The 19497-nt window shown below is 38.7% G+C and overlaps 2 protein-coding genes across 2 annotated transcripts; both read right to left on the reverse strand.

The window, feature by feature from the left end:
* Positions 1-1965: 1965 nt before the first annotated feature.
* LOC110918481 (putative leucine-rich repeat-containing protein DDB_G0290503) lies at positions 1966-6466 on the reverse strand. The gene is made up of 2 exons (XM_022162786.2): positions 6141-6466; positions 1966-4423 (listed from the first exon to the last, which is right to left on the reverse strand). The coding sequence occupies exons 1-2, from the start codon at positions 6192-6194 to the stop codon at positions 2231-2233; spliced, it is 2247 nt and encodes a 748-aa protein (XP_022018478.1). The 5' UTR covers positions 6195-6466; the 3' UTR covers positions 1966-2230.
* Positions 6467-8273: 1807 nt separating this feature from the next.
* On the reverse strand, positions 8274-9580 carry LOC110919379. Its single transcript, XM_022163652.1, has 2 exons — positions 9094-9580; positions 8274-9010 (listed from the first exon to the last, which is right to left on the reverse strand). Exons 1-2 carry the CDS (start codon positions 9578-9580, stop codon positions 8274-8276), a joined length of 1224 nt encoding a protein of 407 aa, XP_022019344.1.
* Positions 9581-19497: the final 9917 nt, after the last annotated feature.

Genomic DNA, 19497 nt, shown 5'->3' on the forward strand with positions numbered 1-19497 from the left:
AAAATCGCTACCTTTGTTCATCTCCCCCACCCCCACACCCATTAGATCGACCTAATTATTCATACCCTAAGCCCAAATGTAGTGTTTGTGAATGGACTCGTGTGATTGCTAATGCTACCAAATTAAACGGTTTGAAGCCCAAATCAAACTGGGTAATATTGGAGTAACAAATAACCATACATTTGAAATACACTTTGAAATACACGAATTTAAAGAAACCCAAGTGGAAAGAATTCCAAGATTTGAAGAAAACAACAATTTAGGAGGAGCCATCAGACAACTATGGGGTAAAATCTTATTTTTCCTGTTAGCTCATGATTGGGACTTCATGTTTGATAAGGATGGCCGGCGATTCGATTTCCTTCTCCGTTTATCTTGATATCTTAGAGAGAGAGAGAGGAGAGAGAGAAGAGAGAGATGGAGGTTGGTTCAAATGAGAGAGAAGAGAGAGAGAGAGAGAGATGCAGCTTGTTCATATGAGAGAGAGAAAGAAATAGTTTTTATATTTCTTTTTTATCTTTTTAGTTTTGTACAATAACGCCTGAATAATAATTCTTTACAAAATAGCCCATAGGAATGTAAAATGACAAGAATGTCCTCATGTGCAAGTCACATGACTGTACTTAACCAAAAAATCTAACTAAGTTTGGGTTAAAGGACAAAACGTGCAGGATTTTGAAACGTTAAGGACAAAACTCGTCAAATTTAAAGGTGTACAAACATAAAGGACAAAACTTGTAATTTACTCTAAATAATACTTTTTATACATTTATCATTACATTTTCTCTCACCTCCACTCACAGCCATTTTCAAAATATATTAAAAAATTATAGAGGGTGAATAGTGTCCCCTCAAATATAGTATACAGATGAATAGTAACATTTTCTTTCCTCCACTCAGAATCACTTACAACTACGGGTGTTCAGAATTCGTTTCGAATTCCAAAAATTCGAAATTCGATTAAATTCGATTCGATCATCAAGAATTCGATTCAATTCGAGTCAAGTAAATCGAATACGAATTTATAATTTCAAATTCAATTCGATTCGAAATTCGAATAAAAATTATACATTTTGTTTTATTATTTTTATATATAATACATATATAACTTTTATTCGGCTATACTATAAAAGTATAAATTATTTTTAAAATTTAATACAAGTATTAAAATTACTGATTACTAAATCCACTACATGACCCATAACTAAAACATAAGTAACAAGTCTATCAATAGATTTCTAACCCTAAAAATATTAACTTATAATATTGAGTGGTTATTCTCGAATTCTTGTTTTTAATTTTAGACTTAAGGTATTTTATTGGGAAGTTTTTAATGTATATGTGTTTTCCGACTGCTTTAAAATTTATGTTTTATTTTGATAATTTTTTACATGTTCTAAAACAATCTGAATCAAATTGAATTTATATCGAATTCGGATTTTTAATCGATTACGAATTGGGTTTTTTATTCTAATCGAATTTGGTAGGTTTTAATCGAATTTGAATTCAAAGGAAAATAAAAATTATTCGAATAATTCGAAAATTCGATTCGATGAAGACCCCACCACTTTTTTATAATATAAAAACCTCTTTCTCATAATTTGATGGATAGAATGTGAATGCTCTCAGACTTCAAATATTATATTTTTTATGGCATTGTTATATAATTACTTTATATTTACCAGGTCTCTTTTACCAACTTTTCTTTGTTTGTTTTTCTTTGTTTGTTGTACTGTTATTCATATTTCAAACTATTTCTGGTCAGTGGTTACATTATATTACATTTTTAACGGCTTAAATTCACAAATCCGTCTTTGATGGGCTCAAACCGTCGAGCAACAACTTAACTTCAATGGTTTTACCAATTAAAAACCCCCCTCTCTTCACTTTATATTACAAAATCCATCTCATGAGAAGGGACAAAATTATCTAAAAGAAACATATCTTACATTCAAATGCTCACAATTTCGTAAATCGTGTTATATAGATGTTATAATCACATTTAATACATTTAAACACAAACTGAAAAAAATATGGGAATTTTGGACCCCGACATATTACATTGTCTTGACAAAACGCCATTTTAATTCATTATCTCACTGCCATTTCTGTCACATCTAAAAGATAGGTAACAGGTTCGATGTACAGTTAACATGCGTACTAAATGCAGTTTCTAGCAATACAAACACCGAACACTTGGTGATACATCTACAACACCATGAATGAGAACTTACCCGCAAACATCACCGGAGTTCCCAGCGATTCCAGCATCTTGTATAAGCTTTTGAGTGAAATCTGAGAGCCGCGCAACTTCGGTTTTCAGTTCTGCGAAACACCCGTTTTCAACAACGGGAACCTCCCTTTCGGGAATGTTTTTTGTTGAAACATCAAGATCATAATCAGCATCGATAAGTAAACTAGTTGTACGTACAAGCTCCCGACTCATCTCGGTAAGTTTCTCAAGAGCACTTGTTGCAGCTTCAACTTCAAGTTGAGCAGCTTCTAGTTCCAGCTTTTCAATTGCCAATTCACCGATGCTTTTGTCACCGATTCTCTCTTGCACCATTTCGTAAAGCTTCCTCAAGTCATCAGCATCTTTTGTCAGTTCTTGCTTCATTTCCTTCATCTCGTTCTCACGTTCGTTTAGTTTATCCAGAGCCATTTTAAGCTCGTTTTCTTTGACTGTAAGTGCTCTTCGGGTCTGTAAAACTTCCATTTCCCGTGACCTTAATGTTTCCATGATCAAATCAAGTTCGGTTTCAAGCTGTTTCTCTTTGGATAAAATTCTGCCTTCGTGTTCAATACTACTCACGACTTTGTTTGTAAGCTCGAAAATCCGTTCTACAACGGTTGTGGCTTCAACATACTTCAAATTTGACTCGTTTCGGTCATGCTGGATCTTTTCAACCAGTTTGTCTTTTTCTTTTAGCATTGTTGTAGTTTCGGTAAGTTCGGTTTCTCTATCGCTTAGAAGCGCTTTTAGATTCAAGATTTCTTGATTCACTTCACTCAACATTTCTTGTGATTGAGATAGTTCGGATTCTTTCTCCATCAACATTACCTCGAGAAACGCCTGCTTGGATTTTAACTGTTGAATCTCTAATTTTGCTTCCACAAGTTGAGACTCTTTAGACTCGAGAGCGTTTCGCATTGACTTGTATTCTGATGTTTTCCGGTCCAGTTCGTCTCTAAGAACCGACAATTCTTCAGTTGCTTGTAACAAAGACCGTTTTTCCTCATTCAGTTGATTCTGTAACTCCTTGATTACGTCTTTCTCAATCGATAAATCCCGTTTAAGTTCTTGATTCCGAGCCTCTGCTAATCTAAGCTTAGCTCTTTCACTTTCAACTTCCACCTCAGCATCTCCAAGACTTTTAACATATGAATTCAAGCATTCTCGATATTCTTCAAGTTCTAAAAGCTTCTTTTCGAGAACCTCTTGTTGATCTTCCATTTTTTTTCTAGATAAAGTTAGAGATTCCTGCGACGATACCAACTCTAACCTCACGTCAGCAAGTAGCTTTTTCACTCTCGTAAATTCTTGTAAATTTTTGTTATGGTCAACTGCACGTTCAGATTCTTCATCTGCTAAATTCTTCAATTCTTCATGAGCTAAAAGCCAATCCAACGTTTGTTTTTCCAAATTTCCCTCAACAACTTTCAGCTTCTCTTCTTCAATTTCAAAAAGCGCCATAGCAATTCGTACTTCTTCATCTTTCTCCTCAACAGCTTTCTTCAGTTCTTCAATCTCGAGTGTTTGTTTATTCACTATTTCTTTAGTCTCGACCAAAAGCTGGTTTTTTAACCTAAGCTCGGATTCGATATTTGCGTCTTCTTCAGTCTTTAATCTCAACTCGTTGACCATGACATCGATCTCGTTTTGTTTCAATACAAGTGCCGATTGGGCTGCAGTTATCTCCTTATCTTGCTTTTCAAGTTGAAGTTTTAGATTCTCGATTTCGGTTGCTTGAAATGCCAAATCAAGATTAGCTTGTTTTAGCTCATTTTCAAGCATCTCCTGCCTCAATAATGTGGATTCTATAACTGCTTCCCGTTTACGCAAGTCCTCTTTTGCTTCTCTTAGTTCACGATATTCTGAGAGCAATTTGTTTTCAGCGTCTTCTAAATTTTCAACTTTTTTTCTTAAAACAGTTAGGGCTTCCTGAAGATCTGATTCCAGCGTTCCAAGATTCAGTTCCAACTGGATATCCTGAGGTAGATTCAAATCTTTACCGATTTTCTCTTCGAGCTTCTGTGTTTGGACAAAGAGTCTTTCTAGAAGAATCCTTGTGGGTTCTATTGCCTCGTCATCGTTGATGCTCGATTCTTTGTTCATTACCGCTCTGATGATCCATGCAGAATGACCCCTCTTTTGGCATCTGAATGACCTTTGCTTAAACAAACTGGACCTCACAACGGGAAACTGCAACAATGTGTATCACAAATACTTTAGAAGCTATTTAAACAAACTCGAAACCATGAAGCCCCTTGATAACTATTTATAAATTGTGGCTACTCTGATCCATAAAAACTTAACAAGCAATGTATGAAAGCCCCCATCAATGGTTCGAATAGGAATCACATGAAATTTCATCTTTGATTAAATATTACATTCTGCTGTCTTTAAAATGTGGTCTAAAAAAACCTTTCGTTGTTGAATCTCCACAACATTCTACTATCAGAGATACTTTTAGCATCACATACGCATTCATACAAAAGATCCAACAGGTTTAATTTACAGAGTTTTTCTGAAGAACAAGAGCCAACAGCAAGGACGGTTTAACTTGCAGAGTTTTTGATAACTAATTTCACTCTTTGCAGTAAGTTTAGTCACATTCAGGAATTCCATAAAAGACGGATGTTGAGAATAAGAGCATGAAAAGCTTATAAATATGTTTGAAATGACTAACTATACAATTCACAACATTTAGTGCCAGTTGAGCACAATAGTAATACCCTTACAAAATACATGTAAGTAACCTAAGTTATTGAAATGTTTGATTATAGTTTAGACACGAACCAAACTCAGGCCTCAACACACGCCTACAAGCTTAAGTTCAACTATAACACTAACTTAGACTAAGTTGCACAAACAGTCCCTGTGGAATGAAAAGGGTAATGTGGTCTTTTCACGTCAACTTAACAGCCATATCTGACATTTGTTAACTGTTAGGGACCAACATGTTATAAATGGTTGGAACCAAATCAAAAATATGGACATGATAGGGAACATCTGCATAATTTACTCCACTAACTTATTTTCAGACTCATTGCAAGGCTGGACAGTATGGGGACCGTCCAGCAACGTCGTTGTGCCCCCTCTCCATTTGCTGCCCTCCGTCGCCGTGCCTCCTTCGTCGCCATCGACGGGGGTGAGACGAATTGGACGGGCCTCCCCCTCTCACACACATATATACATACAACATATACATACAAATACATATATATTTTAGGCCCATCCTCCATTTCCTTACCTCCGTCCTCTTTGCCCCATCCTCACACCCGATCTATGTGGCGCTTACATGGCGGATCATCCTCCAAGAATGGGCCTCTACCATACCGCATAGCCTAAGAACCACATGTTCAAGTAACATGGCCTGTTTGTTATTGCTTGTACTCAAAGCAATGAAGCATACAGGCATTTGAGTATTTGACAAGAGGCCACATGCTCTTTACAGTAGAATCACAGAAGAGATTATTAAAAAATTAACATGCTCTCCTAAAGGCAAATGACCATAGGAACCTGAAACCAGTTTACCATTACTTTTTCTTGTTTAGGCATAGGCATAATAGATATCTTCATATTATCAAGGTATTCAGATATTAGTCAAAACATTCCAGTTCTATAATAATATGATCCCTAAAACTGTACCTATCTATCATCTACTCCACATCAATGAAACAAACCCTAAGCTAGACAATACAAAATCAATTCCAAATTAATTTCTATACGATTCACACTCTCAATTCAGATAATCAAAAAACAAATAACCGAATGAAACTCAATCAATTAGAGGCAGAACAACAGCTAGTATTTATTTATTTATCTATTTATTCATCGCTCAACAAGAAGCCTGCAACAAACTTCAAAAGACGATGAATATACGCATCAAACACGCACACAAAATGTTAGGGTTTACCTTAGAAGAAGTGGCAGAGAAACTGCCTTGCAGAGAAGGTGACAACACCGCCATTGTTCAACTTCACTGCACATTCGCTCGCTACTTTTCTTCGGTAAAACTCCGTAAACCTCGATCGAATGGTATTTATGTGCGTGTTTTGAGAGTGTAATCACTGTGTGATTGAAAACGATAAGAGACTTGAAGGAGAGGGAAGGGATGGTGGAGGGAAACAGGGTAGAGGAAGAGTGGCGTATTTTAGTAGGAATGCGGTTGCTAAAGTGCGCCAAGGTTTGTCTTGCCTCTACTTTTATGAGTTGTGACAACACTGCTTTTCCATGTTATCTGCCGACTCATAGAAAATGATACTTTTATTTTAGGCTCTTGTACTTCTAGATTTTACTATTTAGGTCCTTTAACTAATTAAAGAGTCATATGACCCCTCTTCTTTGAAACCCAATCCTCTCTTGCTTGAACCATCCATCTTTGTATTGAATTTTTTTGAATTTGAAAGAATGTTTGAATTTAAATGAAGAATGTTTGGATTGAGTTGGAGAATTATTTGGATTTTAAAATATTGTTTGTTTATATAAAAAACCTTTCAAACAGTCGAATTGAGGTGGAACGGTCAACCCCAACGGTCGGTTTTTTGATTTTTCACGTGTCACATAGTTAACACGTTTTAATTTTAACGCATGAAAAATTTAAGTGGCAGCGGTGTGTTGTTAGGTATCATGCGTGATGGGGGTTTGAAAACGGACCACCCTAGGTGGCCTAATACTACATCACGTAAAATTCATCTAAATACTTTCAGTTGGTTTGTAGCTCGTCGTTTTATCATTTGATTAAGGAGAATTCAACAATGTTATTAGACCAAATGCCTCTTAATTAGAAAGTAATGCTAGATTCAAATTCATACTTGTAACTCATATTTGGCTTGAAGAAATATGGTGTGATATCTCTAACTTTTGTTTAGTCACACATATATATGTGGTCATCAATTAGTCCTTGTAACTCATATGTGGCTTGAAGAAATATAGTTTGTTATTCTCATCTCTTAATGACGAATGTTTATACTTGATGTGACCAAAAACTTATAGGCTAAATCATAATATAGTTAGCTTTTAATACTGATGAATGCAAGTGCAAAAAAAATTGTGTGTTATTATTAGATTCTAATAATTCCAACTTTGACTCTTTGGTTGGGATTAATCCTAATTACTGAAATGTTTACTGACATTCTCAACTATGAATATATTGTCCTTTACTGATCTCATACTACCTAAAAGTTAACCCAGTTAATTTGTGTATACGTGAACTAATAAAATAACTAATAGAAATCTAACTTCTAACAAAGGGTTTCAATTAATATCATTGTCACGTGGCATTATCTCCTTCAATTTAATAAAAATATCATTAAACATATAAATATAAATTAATATTTTTGTACAATAGCTTACTTGTTATTATCCAATATAAATTTAGATACGTTTCTTATACCTTTACATAGTTCAAATAGAAACTATGTACTTGAATAATACACATGTGTATAAGTCTTGTATATACTGACATGTATAAACAAAATATTTTTTATTTTCCTTCCTTAAATGTAAGAACACAAAATATTTTTGTTTTTTTTTTCTTTTTTTTAATTAATAAACTCTAGAACGTAGATTTTTTAGGGAATTTTTTTGTTTTATTTTGTTTTTTGTTTCATTAGTAAACTATACTATAGGTTGGAAAAAACAGGAAGGTTGGGCAAAACTGGAAAAAGGACAAAGGAGCGTCCATCCTCACCTAGCTCACACATACCTCTACCTCCTGGAGCGATCTCACTATTAGACTAGAGGGTATGGAGAGTCATATCCCCATGAGGATGGGCAGTTACGTAGGCGTCACGTAACCATTCCATGGAGGATGGGCCTTCTTGCATTTTGAGGGGGTGGAGGATGGGCCTACCCCACCTAATTATTTTATAATTTTCTAACTTTTTTTTGTTAACTTTATAAAAATTAAAACATAAAACAACATAATTAAATTTATTTCATAACATAAAAAAAATTATATTTCCTAAAAATTAAAATTACTAATCCTAGAAACGGTAAACATAAAAACGAAAAAAAAAATAACGATACGATTAAAAAAGTAAACAACCTACGACGTCAATTTTTTCTTAATCTCCTCTTTCATCCTCCGATAAACCTCGCATTCATCTTCCGAAACCGAGTCGAGATCCAACCTCATAATCCTAAAATCCTCCGCTCGAGCATAGTCGGCCGACAAGGTTTTCTTGTAACTATATTTTTCGGCCGCGAGCTCTCTGAACGAACGGAATTCGGATATCAACTCGTCCATTTTCGAACCCGCCCCCGAAGTCGTTTGGCTCGAGCCGCCCCCTTTTCGCTTTCCAGCCGCCGCTTTTTTTGCTTTGTCCCTTCCGGTGGGACGTTCCGACTCGTGAACGGGCAACACATCCTCGTCATATTCCGGGTCGTCGTTTATGTCGATTTGACAAGGAGCGGTGGAGCCTCCCGCACTATAACTTCCGGACTCAGAAGTTTTACTTCGTTTGGCGGTTGCGACCTCATTTGGAACCGGCTTCCATTTGTTTTCTTTCTTTAAAATGTTCCATGCTCGGAGGTGCGGGAAAGGCGTTGAATTTTTAGAGTCCCACTTAGCCAAAGCAAGGTTAAGAATGTCCTCATCGTTACTCCCACTAGGAGGATTAGTGTAAATTTGGTTATAATACCCGCTAAAGGTATTGATGGCCTTGCTCATTTTACGCCACTTGCCCGAGACGGAATCGAGATCACGCATCGGGCCTTGCTCCATAATCCCGTTAAATCTTTCCGTTGTCGCCTTCCAAAAACTACTACCCGTTTGGTTGTTCCCTAAATTTAAAAAAAATGCATTAGTAAAAATAAAAAATAAATCTTTTTAAATTTAAATTAAAAAAATAAACTTTGGTTCATACCGATAATCGGGCAAGTTGAGGACTTAACAAACGCCATTGCTAGCGCCTCCTCCTCTATTTTTGTCCAAGGTCTCGGCTTTGCTCTCGAACCGCTTTTTGGCGCGGTTTCGGGTACGATTTCAACCGCCTTCCCCTTCCCCTTGTTCTTTTTGCGCTTGAGCTCTTGAGGTGGCGATTCGGGGACGACTTCTTCATCATCATCGTCAAGTTGAACCGGGAGTTGCGGTTGGGAAGTTGGCGGTTGCGATTGGAATTGTTCAAACGAGTTGCGTTGCATGAATTGTTGGAGTGCTTGGTATTGTTGCATTTGTTGAACTTGGGACATTTGTTTGAAGGCGTTGGGTGATTGTTGGAAACCCGAAAACGTAAATTGCGGAGACACCAATGAAGGATCGATAGTCGGAGTGTAAGCGGGAGTCGAAAAAAAGTTAGGTTGGTTTGGGTTAGGATTGTTCGGGTTGGGGTTGTTTGGGTTGAATGGATTCATGATTGTATAAAAAAGATGGAGTGCTTTTTATAAAATTGGATGAGAATGAGAGAAGTGTTGAGAAATTGATATAAAAATGGATGAGATAAGGGGTATTTATTTAAAGGTAAAATAGTTTTTTTTTAATAATATAGTTGTTTGTAACGGCTAGAAATTTGAAAAGGAGGCACGTCGCCCGCGTCTTGTGGGAGCCGTTTGGGACTAGCCGGGCCGAGGGGGGCGTCGGCCCCCATACCCTTTAGTCTCAGACCATGCGTAGCGGGCAATATTCACCCTCTGGCGTTTTGCACCATGTGGCAGCCCAGTCAGCAATGGGGCAATATTGGGCGTTTTCTAAAATGGGTGTAGTGGGGATGTGGGGATTGTGGGGCATTATGTTTGTAACAAAATAAAATAAAATAAACATTTAAAAAATCTTATTGACCAAATAATAGAAGCTGAAATGTGATTGGACAACAAAACCCCCCTTTAGGCGTGATTTAAAAGACGCCTCAACAACAAAACTGCCAAACACGCCCATGCGTAGTGGGGATGTGGGCGACATGGGCGTGATTGAGCCCCAGAAACGCCCAAATTTGCAACCACTACGGGTGGTCTCAACCACCACCGACGACATCGTCGCTGACAACGACGACACTACCATAAGTTTCAATGGTGATGTAACGCCTCGTTTTTTTTTTTTTTGAAACTTACTTTAATTAAAAAGATTATTCATGTACCTATTTTTTTTTACATCCATAACGTATTCTTATTTCGCTCCCATTTTCGTAATTTGTAACGTCGATCGTAATAAAATTGAGTATTTCATACCAATTATACTATGTTTATCTAATCATGCTTGTACATTTAAATCCGTTTATACCTTTGATACATACCATCATTCGATACGTATTCATGCTTCTCCTAAAGACACGTTTAACCTACAAATAAGTATCATGAATGCATGACCTTAAACATGCTATTTTTGTAGTTACATTGTTATACATTTCTCAATCCATACATACCATTTTGGTTCATATATTTACTCACCTCTTACGTTTGTTACTTAAACTATGTCATGTAATTTTACCTAAATTTTATATTATAGAACATAATGTACCTTGAGATATCGTTAATTAAATATTAAACTAGTCATATATATTATTTAATCAATGTTACTTTATGATATCAAACTTCAGTTTAAAAAATAAGGAAAAAAAAAGAAAAAAAAGAAAATAGGAGGGAAATGTGCGACCGTAGACTACTTTGCAGCCACATTTTCATGCCTTTTGACTATTATTACATGTTCATTGTATAATGAAAGAATTGTGATACATTAATATTATTAGTGGGACTTCATTAGATAATTAAATAAAACCTATAAGCTGAACATGGCCAAGATTTCGGCCAGCTCATGTCCGACCGCAAGTTTTGAGGCAGCAACATTTTATTTTTTTTATTTACTTAACCCTCCCAACTAATCATAATTAATGCTCAACCACTTAACCCTAATTCTCCCCTATAAATACACACCTTCTCCAAGCTCAAAACACTTTATAAACACTCCCAAATCTCTCTCAATCACTCAAATATCGTTGCTGCAAATCAGAGTTCGGACAGATTCATCGAGCTTTACGAAAATGGGCATAACTTCTTCATTTCTTATCTGTTTTGGTCCATTCTTTTTTCAGAACGCTTGGCTTGACCTTGGCTTTGATTCTAGGGGTGTTTCACAGCAAACAAGTCCCTGGAACTCCGGCAAAAAGGCTTCAAAGTCCACTGTTTAAATTTGTTTTCATTAATCTTTGTTTAGACATGAGTCTAACTCATCTCACACCTATGTCCTAATGCTTACAACCTATCTTACGGTTGATTAGGCTTAAAAACAAGGTTGAGACACTATAAATCAGAGGTTAAAACCTCAAATACTCTCTGTTTTGTTAGGGTATTTAACCCACAAATCATGTCAAGCTTAGATCTTGATGAATGAGTGATTATGGAACAACTTGGGTTGTCCTACATACAATCCTCACATGATTTGATGATTTCTCTATAGTTAGGTTGTTTATGTTATTGTGCTAATCCTAGTTCGTGACCCTCCTTGGTTGTTTTTACATCAAGTGAAGTGGTGAACATTCAAGGGGTTCCTAAATGGAAGCATGTTCTTCCTACCCCATACATGACATCTATGATAACACGAGGTGCCTAAATGAAGATCCTAATCTTCTACCTCCTACTTGAATTATTGGACTAAATAATATGTAGTACTTAACCTAGATATATATATACACACTCATTCGAACCTTTGATGTTGAACTCGTGTTTATATGTTAAAGTAGTAGAACATCACCTAAGACCTAAACCTTGTTGTGATTCTTATGGGTATTCAACTCATGAAAACATTATCATAACCCTTGTGGTTACCAAGTGTCATACAAGTGTTAAGTGTTGAAGATGATTATTTTCACATGCTACTCTCATATCTTACTTGTATGTTGTTTTAAATACCGAATCTCGACTCTCTAAGCATACTTGAACCTTAACCCTACACATTCAATCTTCTAACCTCATCAACTCGTCAATAATTGGATAATTGGAAAGCATATGTAAACTTTGTGAGTATACTCGTATTTCCCCCTTTTTACTTTTACCACTTTTGGGGTGTAACATGTTTACTTATCAAAAACTTACACATGAACATTTTGCTTAAACACATGAACATTCCTATAACATGCTTGTATACGTGATCGCTTGATACTTTAAACTTGGGTGATTCTTATGTGTTGAACTTATCATTAACTTCGTACGAGCCTAACCGTGACATATGTAGCGCTATAGGATTGACGACCCGCCCGTAGACTTGAGGTTATGTCATGAGCATGTTGCGTCTCTTTTGGTTTGATATGTTAGACACATGCTATATTTAAATGTTTATCTTGAATCACATGCTTGCTATGAGGAATTGTTTAAAACTTATCTTTTGTTATGTACGTACCAAACTTGTATACTCGCCTTTGCTTTTGCATTGAATTGTATTTTAAACATGTTACATGTTGATGATGACGATGCTATGAAAAGAAGTAGCGTTGATGCCTAGATACACATATAGACGTTTAGGTTTAATATGTCGTATCAATTTTTCTTATGTTATCATGTATTTCTTTTGAAGTTGTTGTTACTTGAGTTTATGTAATGTTGACAATTGAAAGTTATGAAATGAAATGAGAATTATTTAATTATCGTCACAAATAGTGTTATGATGTCTCGAGCAATCTTCACACTTCGTCTCATCCCGATGTTTCCGCCATTGGTTGGGGTGTGACAGGTGAATTGACAGCTGAGATGATGTGTTGTTCATCGGCAATGTCATAGCGGATGTGGATCTAGGATGTCACACCCCCAAAATCCACATGCGGAGTGCCACCGCCTGGGGGCGTGACTGACCAGGACCCAGCCACCAATTATACTGAGCAATTTAATTAATAACATAAATAGTATTTACCAATCACATGGTTAGCAAATATCATAACCAAAGTTCAAAAGTTTTAGGTTCAAATAGTAGTTTAGGTAAGTAGCGGAAGCATAGACAAAATAGTTTAAAACAAAGTTCATAGTTCAAGTTTATTTAGAACCCAACACATGGGTTAGACGACCACTACACATCCCCAAGCTGCAAGCTCCTGAGTCACTGGGTACCTGCAAAGAATGTAGTAGGGTATCAACATAATGTTGGCGAGTTCACGAGGTGTCAAGTTTTAGTTTTCGAAAACGTAAGTTGTTTAGATAAAGCATTTATAATCACGTTATGGGGAGCTACCCCATCTGTAAGCTCACTAAACTGTCGGTACCGAAACTGTTGACGGAAAGTTGTTGTGCCCCGAGTCAATGTCTATCATCATTGACCAAGATGCAAGGTCTACTAGTTCATGCCCGATCCCCCCGGTCACGGTTTGAGGTTGTCAAACCTAATAGCGCTATCAACTAATAACCCGTTTGCCCCCGGCGATTAATCGGTACTGTAAGCAGGGACTTAATATGATAGAGTTTCGTTTAGTTTTGCAAGTTGTGATTTATAAATAATATCCAAACGTATCTCCCCCGGAGATAGTGAACTAAAAGTACCCATTCGTATTTTCCCCCGGAAGTATTAGTTTGGAAGTATTCTTCCTAAAGATGTCAGTTTGTCCGTGTCCCTCCCTGGGACGCATACTTTTAGTGTGTGAACTCACCTTGGGTTGCTCGGCAGACAGTTTACTTGGTCAAGTACGTTGGTCACCACGTCCTAACATGGTTACCAGTATAGGTCAGGTTTGGGTACAGGAAGATCACGTATATTTTGCACATAGCTAACACATAGCATGCGTACAATTACATGCTGAGTTATTGGGCCTGCTCTACTATTGGAACAGTCAAACAGTAACAACTAACTCATAGTCCAGTCAACAGTCAGCCCAAAACAAAACACGTTGTGGCCCAATAACCAAGGCAAGCAGCCCGGTCTAAACAAGGGGTCTCGACTCGAGATCATGCGGTCTCGAGTCGCAACCAAGGGGTCTTGAGTTGTGGAGGGCTGGTCTCGAGTCGCAACCTCCGTTCTCGAGTGGTGTTTAAAATGAGTGGCAGCCTTGGAGATCTCGAGTTCAGTCTCGAGTCGAGATCAGGAGATCTCGAGTCGCAACCTCCTAGGTCTCGAGTACATAGGATGTGCTGGTTGGTCTCGAGTTTCCATTTCTGATGGTCTCGAGTCGAGACCAAGGGTCTCGACTCCAACATCTGCTGATCCTAAAACGGTTTTACAGTGTACTTCTCCAATAGAATTTTGTTTTCATGATAATATGTACTATCCAACCAAAATGCATAAACATGTTTTCTTGTCTAAACTTCATTCAAAACGGATCAAAACACACAATTCAAATCTTCATATCATGTTCATAGTGCATTCAAACAGTTCATCATTTTTAGGGTTTTCAACTTTTAATATGGACTCAAACAATAGATCATTCCTTGATTTATGAACACACTAACAAAACCTCTTGTGTTGCATATGCATGACATTTATTCTTTTCTATATTTCACAAAAGTCAAGCTAGTATGATAACCATCAAATCCATATGCCTCATTTCAACAAATAAGCATCTTCATCATAGGTAAACAACAATCTTCATGTATTTCATCAATCTTACTCACTGAATCAATCAAAATCAAAGAGACTAAGCATGTATCTCATCCACATAACACCTAGTAGACATATAACACCTAATACACATTAAAACACTAACCGGGTAGATACTCGAAGTGTGAGGGTATGAAGGGTCGATGAGTGAGCTTCCGAATGATGATCACGAGCTTGAACCGAGAGTCCTTGTTGTCACCGGTTTGTTCCGAGAGAAAGGAGAGGAGGTTTGTGGTTCTAGGGTTTTAGTGAGGGAGAGAGTGTGTGTAGGATGATGTGTGAGAGTGTAAGGGAAAGGTGGATGATGGGTTTTTATACTTGGTTTGGGTGGTGCACCCTACAAGGGTTTCGAGTGGGGCTCAAAGGGTTTGCGGCCCAACCGGCCCAACTATTTACTGTTCACTCGAGACCGAATGGTCTTGAGTCATGGTCTCGGTTCACTAGTACTTATACACATATTTATATTTATTACATACACGTTATCAACACATAGCACATCAAGATAATTCACACCTTTCATTTAGTAATTTATTCATACACACTGCTAATACAAGAGGGTTACTCGGGAAAACCTAGAGTGTCACATTATCCCCAAGTTTTAAGAACTTTCGTCCCGAAAGTTAAGGCAGCCACTGTCAAGCTAGTATAGGTGAGAACGTTTCAACGGGGTGTCACATCATCCCCCCGTTAGTTTGGAATTTCGTCCCGAAATTCAGTTGTAGCTTCAGTGCTGGGAGTTTCGTTAGGGAACAACTGGGGATATTTGTGCTTCATCTGGTCCTCCCGCACCCAGGTAAACTCTGGGCCACGACGGAGTTCCAACGAACTCGTACAATAGGTATCTGGCTACGTTTGAGGGTTTTGATCTCTCGATCCGTGATCTCAATTGGTTCCTCAATAAAGTGTAGCTGTTCGTCAAAAGTGAGTTCCTTGAAAGGAATTATGAGTGTTTCATCTGACAGACATTTCTTCAGATTTGACACGTGGAAGACGTTGTGCACCGCACTCAGCTCTTCTGACAGGTTCAACCTATAAGCAACCTTACCGATCCTCTCGGTAATTTCGAATGGTCCAACATATCGCGGATTCAGCTTGCCCCGTTTACCAAAACGAACCACACCCTTCCAGGGTGAGACTTTAAGTAGAACCCGGTCACCGACCTGGAATTCTAGCGGTTTCCTACGCTTATCAGCGTAACTTTTCTGACAATCACGAGCTGCCGCCATGCGTTGTCTGATCTGGGCAATCCTTTCCGTTGTGGCTACCACCAGTTCTGGGCCTGTGATCTGGCTGTCACCAACTTCCGCCCAGCAAAGAGGTGATCGGCATTTACGACCGTACAATGCCTCAAAGGGTGCTGCCTGAATACTGGTGTGGTAGCTGTTATTATACGAGAATTCCACTAGCGGTAGATGCTTCTCCCAACTGTTGCCAAAATCGATTACACATGCTCTAAGCATGTCTTCTAGTGTTTGAATGGTGTGTTCAGACTGCCCATCCGTTTGTGGATGATAAGCGGTGCTCATGTCCAAACGTGAGCCAAAGGATTTGTGCATAGCTTGCCACAACTCAGAAGTAAAACGTGCGTCTCGATCGAAAATAATGGAGGTTGGCACCCCGTGCCTGGACACTACTTCCTTTAAGTAAATGTCTGCCAAGGTAGAGAACTTGTCTGTTTCTTTGATAGCCAAAAAATGTGCAGACTTGGTCAATCGATCTACTATCACCCAAATAGTGCCATTTCCTCGTTGGGATCTAGGTAGGCCAGTAACGAAATCCATGGAAATTTGCTCCCATTTCCATTTCGGGATCTCTGGTTGTTGGAGTAGGCCTGCTGGTTTCTGATACTCAGTCTTGACTCTTGCGCAAGTCAAACATTTGCTGACATATGTTGCTATGTGGGCTTTCATGCCAGGCCACCAATATATAGTCCTTAAGTCGTGGTACATCTTATCCGAACCAGGATGTACTGAGTAACGGGACTTATGGGCTTCGTCCATCACAAGTTCACGTAGATCTCCATAGAGTGGAACCCAAATGCGCCCTGTCACATAGTAAGCGACGTCTTCCTTTTGTTCTAATCGTTGCCTCGATCCTCGTAGGGTGTCACACCCCGATTTCCACGTGTCTCACCGGTGGGCCCGGTGGGGGATTACCGTGACGTAGTTGGCAACAATATAGTCAAACCACACAATTATATGAATGCACAGCGGAAGCATAAAGATAAATATATTTCAACCTTTGCCGTAATATCAAAGTATCACTGTTCGTTGAAATAAAATCCACAGGGGATCAAATATACATAAAAATATTGTTCAACAGACAAGGCATCAAAAGCTTGCGAGACTCTTTAAGATGCTAAGGAGCTATAGCCAGCCGATTACGTTTGGTACCCGCATTTAATCTTTTTGGGAAAATACGTCAGTTTACACTGGTAAATACATTCAACCGACACTTTGGTAAAATGTTTGATAAAATTGGTTTAAATGCTCAGCCCATGAATAGACGCGTCGCAGTAAACCACAAAGTCGTCGGTACCTTCAGGTAACGAGAGAATAGGAGCACTACAGAGGTTATCCTTCAGCTTTTGAAATGCAGACCCCTGAGCTTCATTCCATTTGTAAGCAATACCCATCTGAGTGAGAGTCGTGAGGGGCTGAGCAATCTTCGAAAATCCCTTGATAAATCTACGATAGTATCCTGCCAATCCCAAGAATTGGCGAACTTCGGTCGGAGTTTTAGGTGTAGGCCAGTTCTTTACAGAGTCGATCTTAGCTGGGTCGACGTGAATTCCGTCCTTATTGACCACGTGCCCAAGTAAATGGACTTCTCGAAGCCAGAAGTCACATTTCGAGAACTTGGCGTATAGTTGTTCATTGCAAAGGAGTTCGAGAATAAGACGCAGGTGTTGTTCATGCTCCTCTTGACTTTTCGAGTAGATCAGGATGTCGTCGATAAACACAATTACGAATTTGTCGAGGTAAGGCTTGCACACTCGGTTCATGAGATCCATGAAAACCGCAGGCGCGTTAGTCATTACAAATTTCAAGCTCTCATCTATATGCACATCTGTGTGTGGGATCACCAATGATTCATCAGCGAAGCACTTCTTTAGATTGCAGATGTGGAACACATTGTGAATTCCATTGAGCTCTTCTGGTAAGTTTAACTTATAGGCAACGGACCCGACCCGTTCGATAACTTCAAAAGGTCCTATGTATCTCGGGCTTAGCTTGCCTTTCTTACCGAAACGCATCACCCCCTTCCAGGGTGATACTTTAAGTAACACTTTTTTCACCTACTTCGAAGTGAAAATCTTTACGCTTTGGATCTGCGTGACTTTTCTGCCTATCTCGGGCAGCTTTGAGACGGTCTCGAATCTGGACAATCTTGTCCGTCGTCTCGAAGACTATCTCTGGTCCTGATAACTGGACGTCTCCAACTTCCGCCCAACAAACAGGCGATCTACACTTTCTACCGTATAATGCCTCGAAAGGCGCAGCCTTAATGCTGGTATGGTAGCTATTGTTGTAAGAGAATTCGATTAGTGGTAGGTTCTTATCCCAACTACCACCCAAATCGATAGCACATGCACGTAGCATGTCTTCCAACGTTTGAATAGTACGCTCACTCTGACCGTCTGTCTGGGGATGGTAAGCCGTACTAAAATTCAGACGTGTGCCCAAAGATTGCTGGAAGCTTTTCCAGAAATGAGACGTGTATCTAGTATCTCTGTCAGAGATAATAGACACAGGTATGCCATGCAAGGCTACAATCTTATCAACGTATAACTGGGCTAACATGTCGGAGCTATAAGTCTCCTTGATGGGTAAGAAATGCGCTGATTTAGTCAGCCTATCAACGATAACCCATATTGTGTCATTTCCTTTCCTCGTCTTGGGTAACTTGGTAATAAAATCCATAGTTACACATTCCCACTTCCATTCAGGAAGTTCAGGCTGTTGTAGCAAGCCAGATGGCTTTTGATGCTCAGCTTTGACTTGCGCACAAGTTAAGCATTTTGCTACATAAGCGGCTACAGACTTTTTCAAGCCTATCCACCAATAATTTGCCTTTAGATCCTGATACATCTTATCAGCTCCCGGGTGAACAGAATACTTGGAACTATGGGCTTCCTGGAGGATAACATCGCGTAGTCCTCCATAAATCGGAACCCATATTCGTCCATTCAATCATAAAATTCCGTCCTTGCTAAGAGTTAACTGCTCCTCAGTTACTCCTAACTTTTCTTTAGGATAATTAGCTACCAACACAGCCTCTCGCTGTGCAGCTAATATCCTTTCAACCAAATTATTCTTCACTTCAATGCTCTTGGCATTGATTCGGATGGGTTTCACCCTTTCCTTTCTACTCAGGGCATCAGCGACTACATTCGCCTTGCCGGGATGATATCTGATTTCACAATCATAATCATTTAAAGTTTCCATCCAACGGCGTTGCCTCATGTTTAACCCCTTCTGATTAAACAGATGTTGAAGGCTCTTGTGATCCGAATAGATCACAAACTTGATACCGTATAGATAATGCCTCCACAGTTTTAGTGCGAACACAACGGCACCCAGCTCCAAGTCATGGGTGGTGTAATTCTTTTCGTGCACCTTTAATTGTCTCGAAGCATAGGCAATGACTTTGCCTTTATGCATGAGCACACACCCCATGCCAGTGTGTGATGCGTCGCAGTAAACTACGAACTCCTCAGTACCTTCCGGTAGTGTCAACACAGGGGCGTTGCTCAGCTTTTGCT

This window comes from Helianthus annuus, chromosome 16 (assembly GCF_002127325.2).
Source record: "Helianthus annuus cultivar XRQ/B chromosome 16, HanXRQr2.0-SUNRISE, whole genome shotgun sequence".
Classification (NCBI taxonomy): domain Eukaryota; kingdom Viridiplantae; phylum Streptophyta; class Magnoliopsida; order Asterales; family Asteraceae; genus Helianthus; species Helianthus annuus.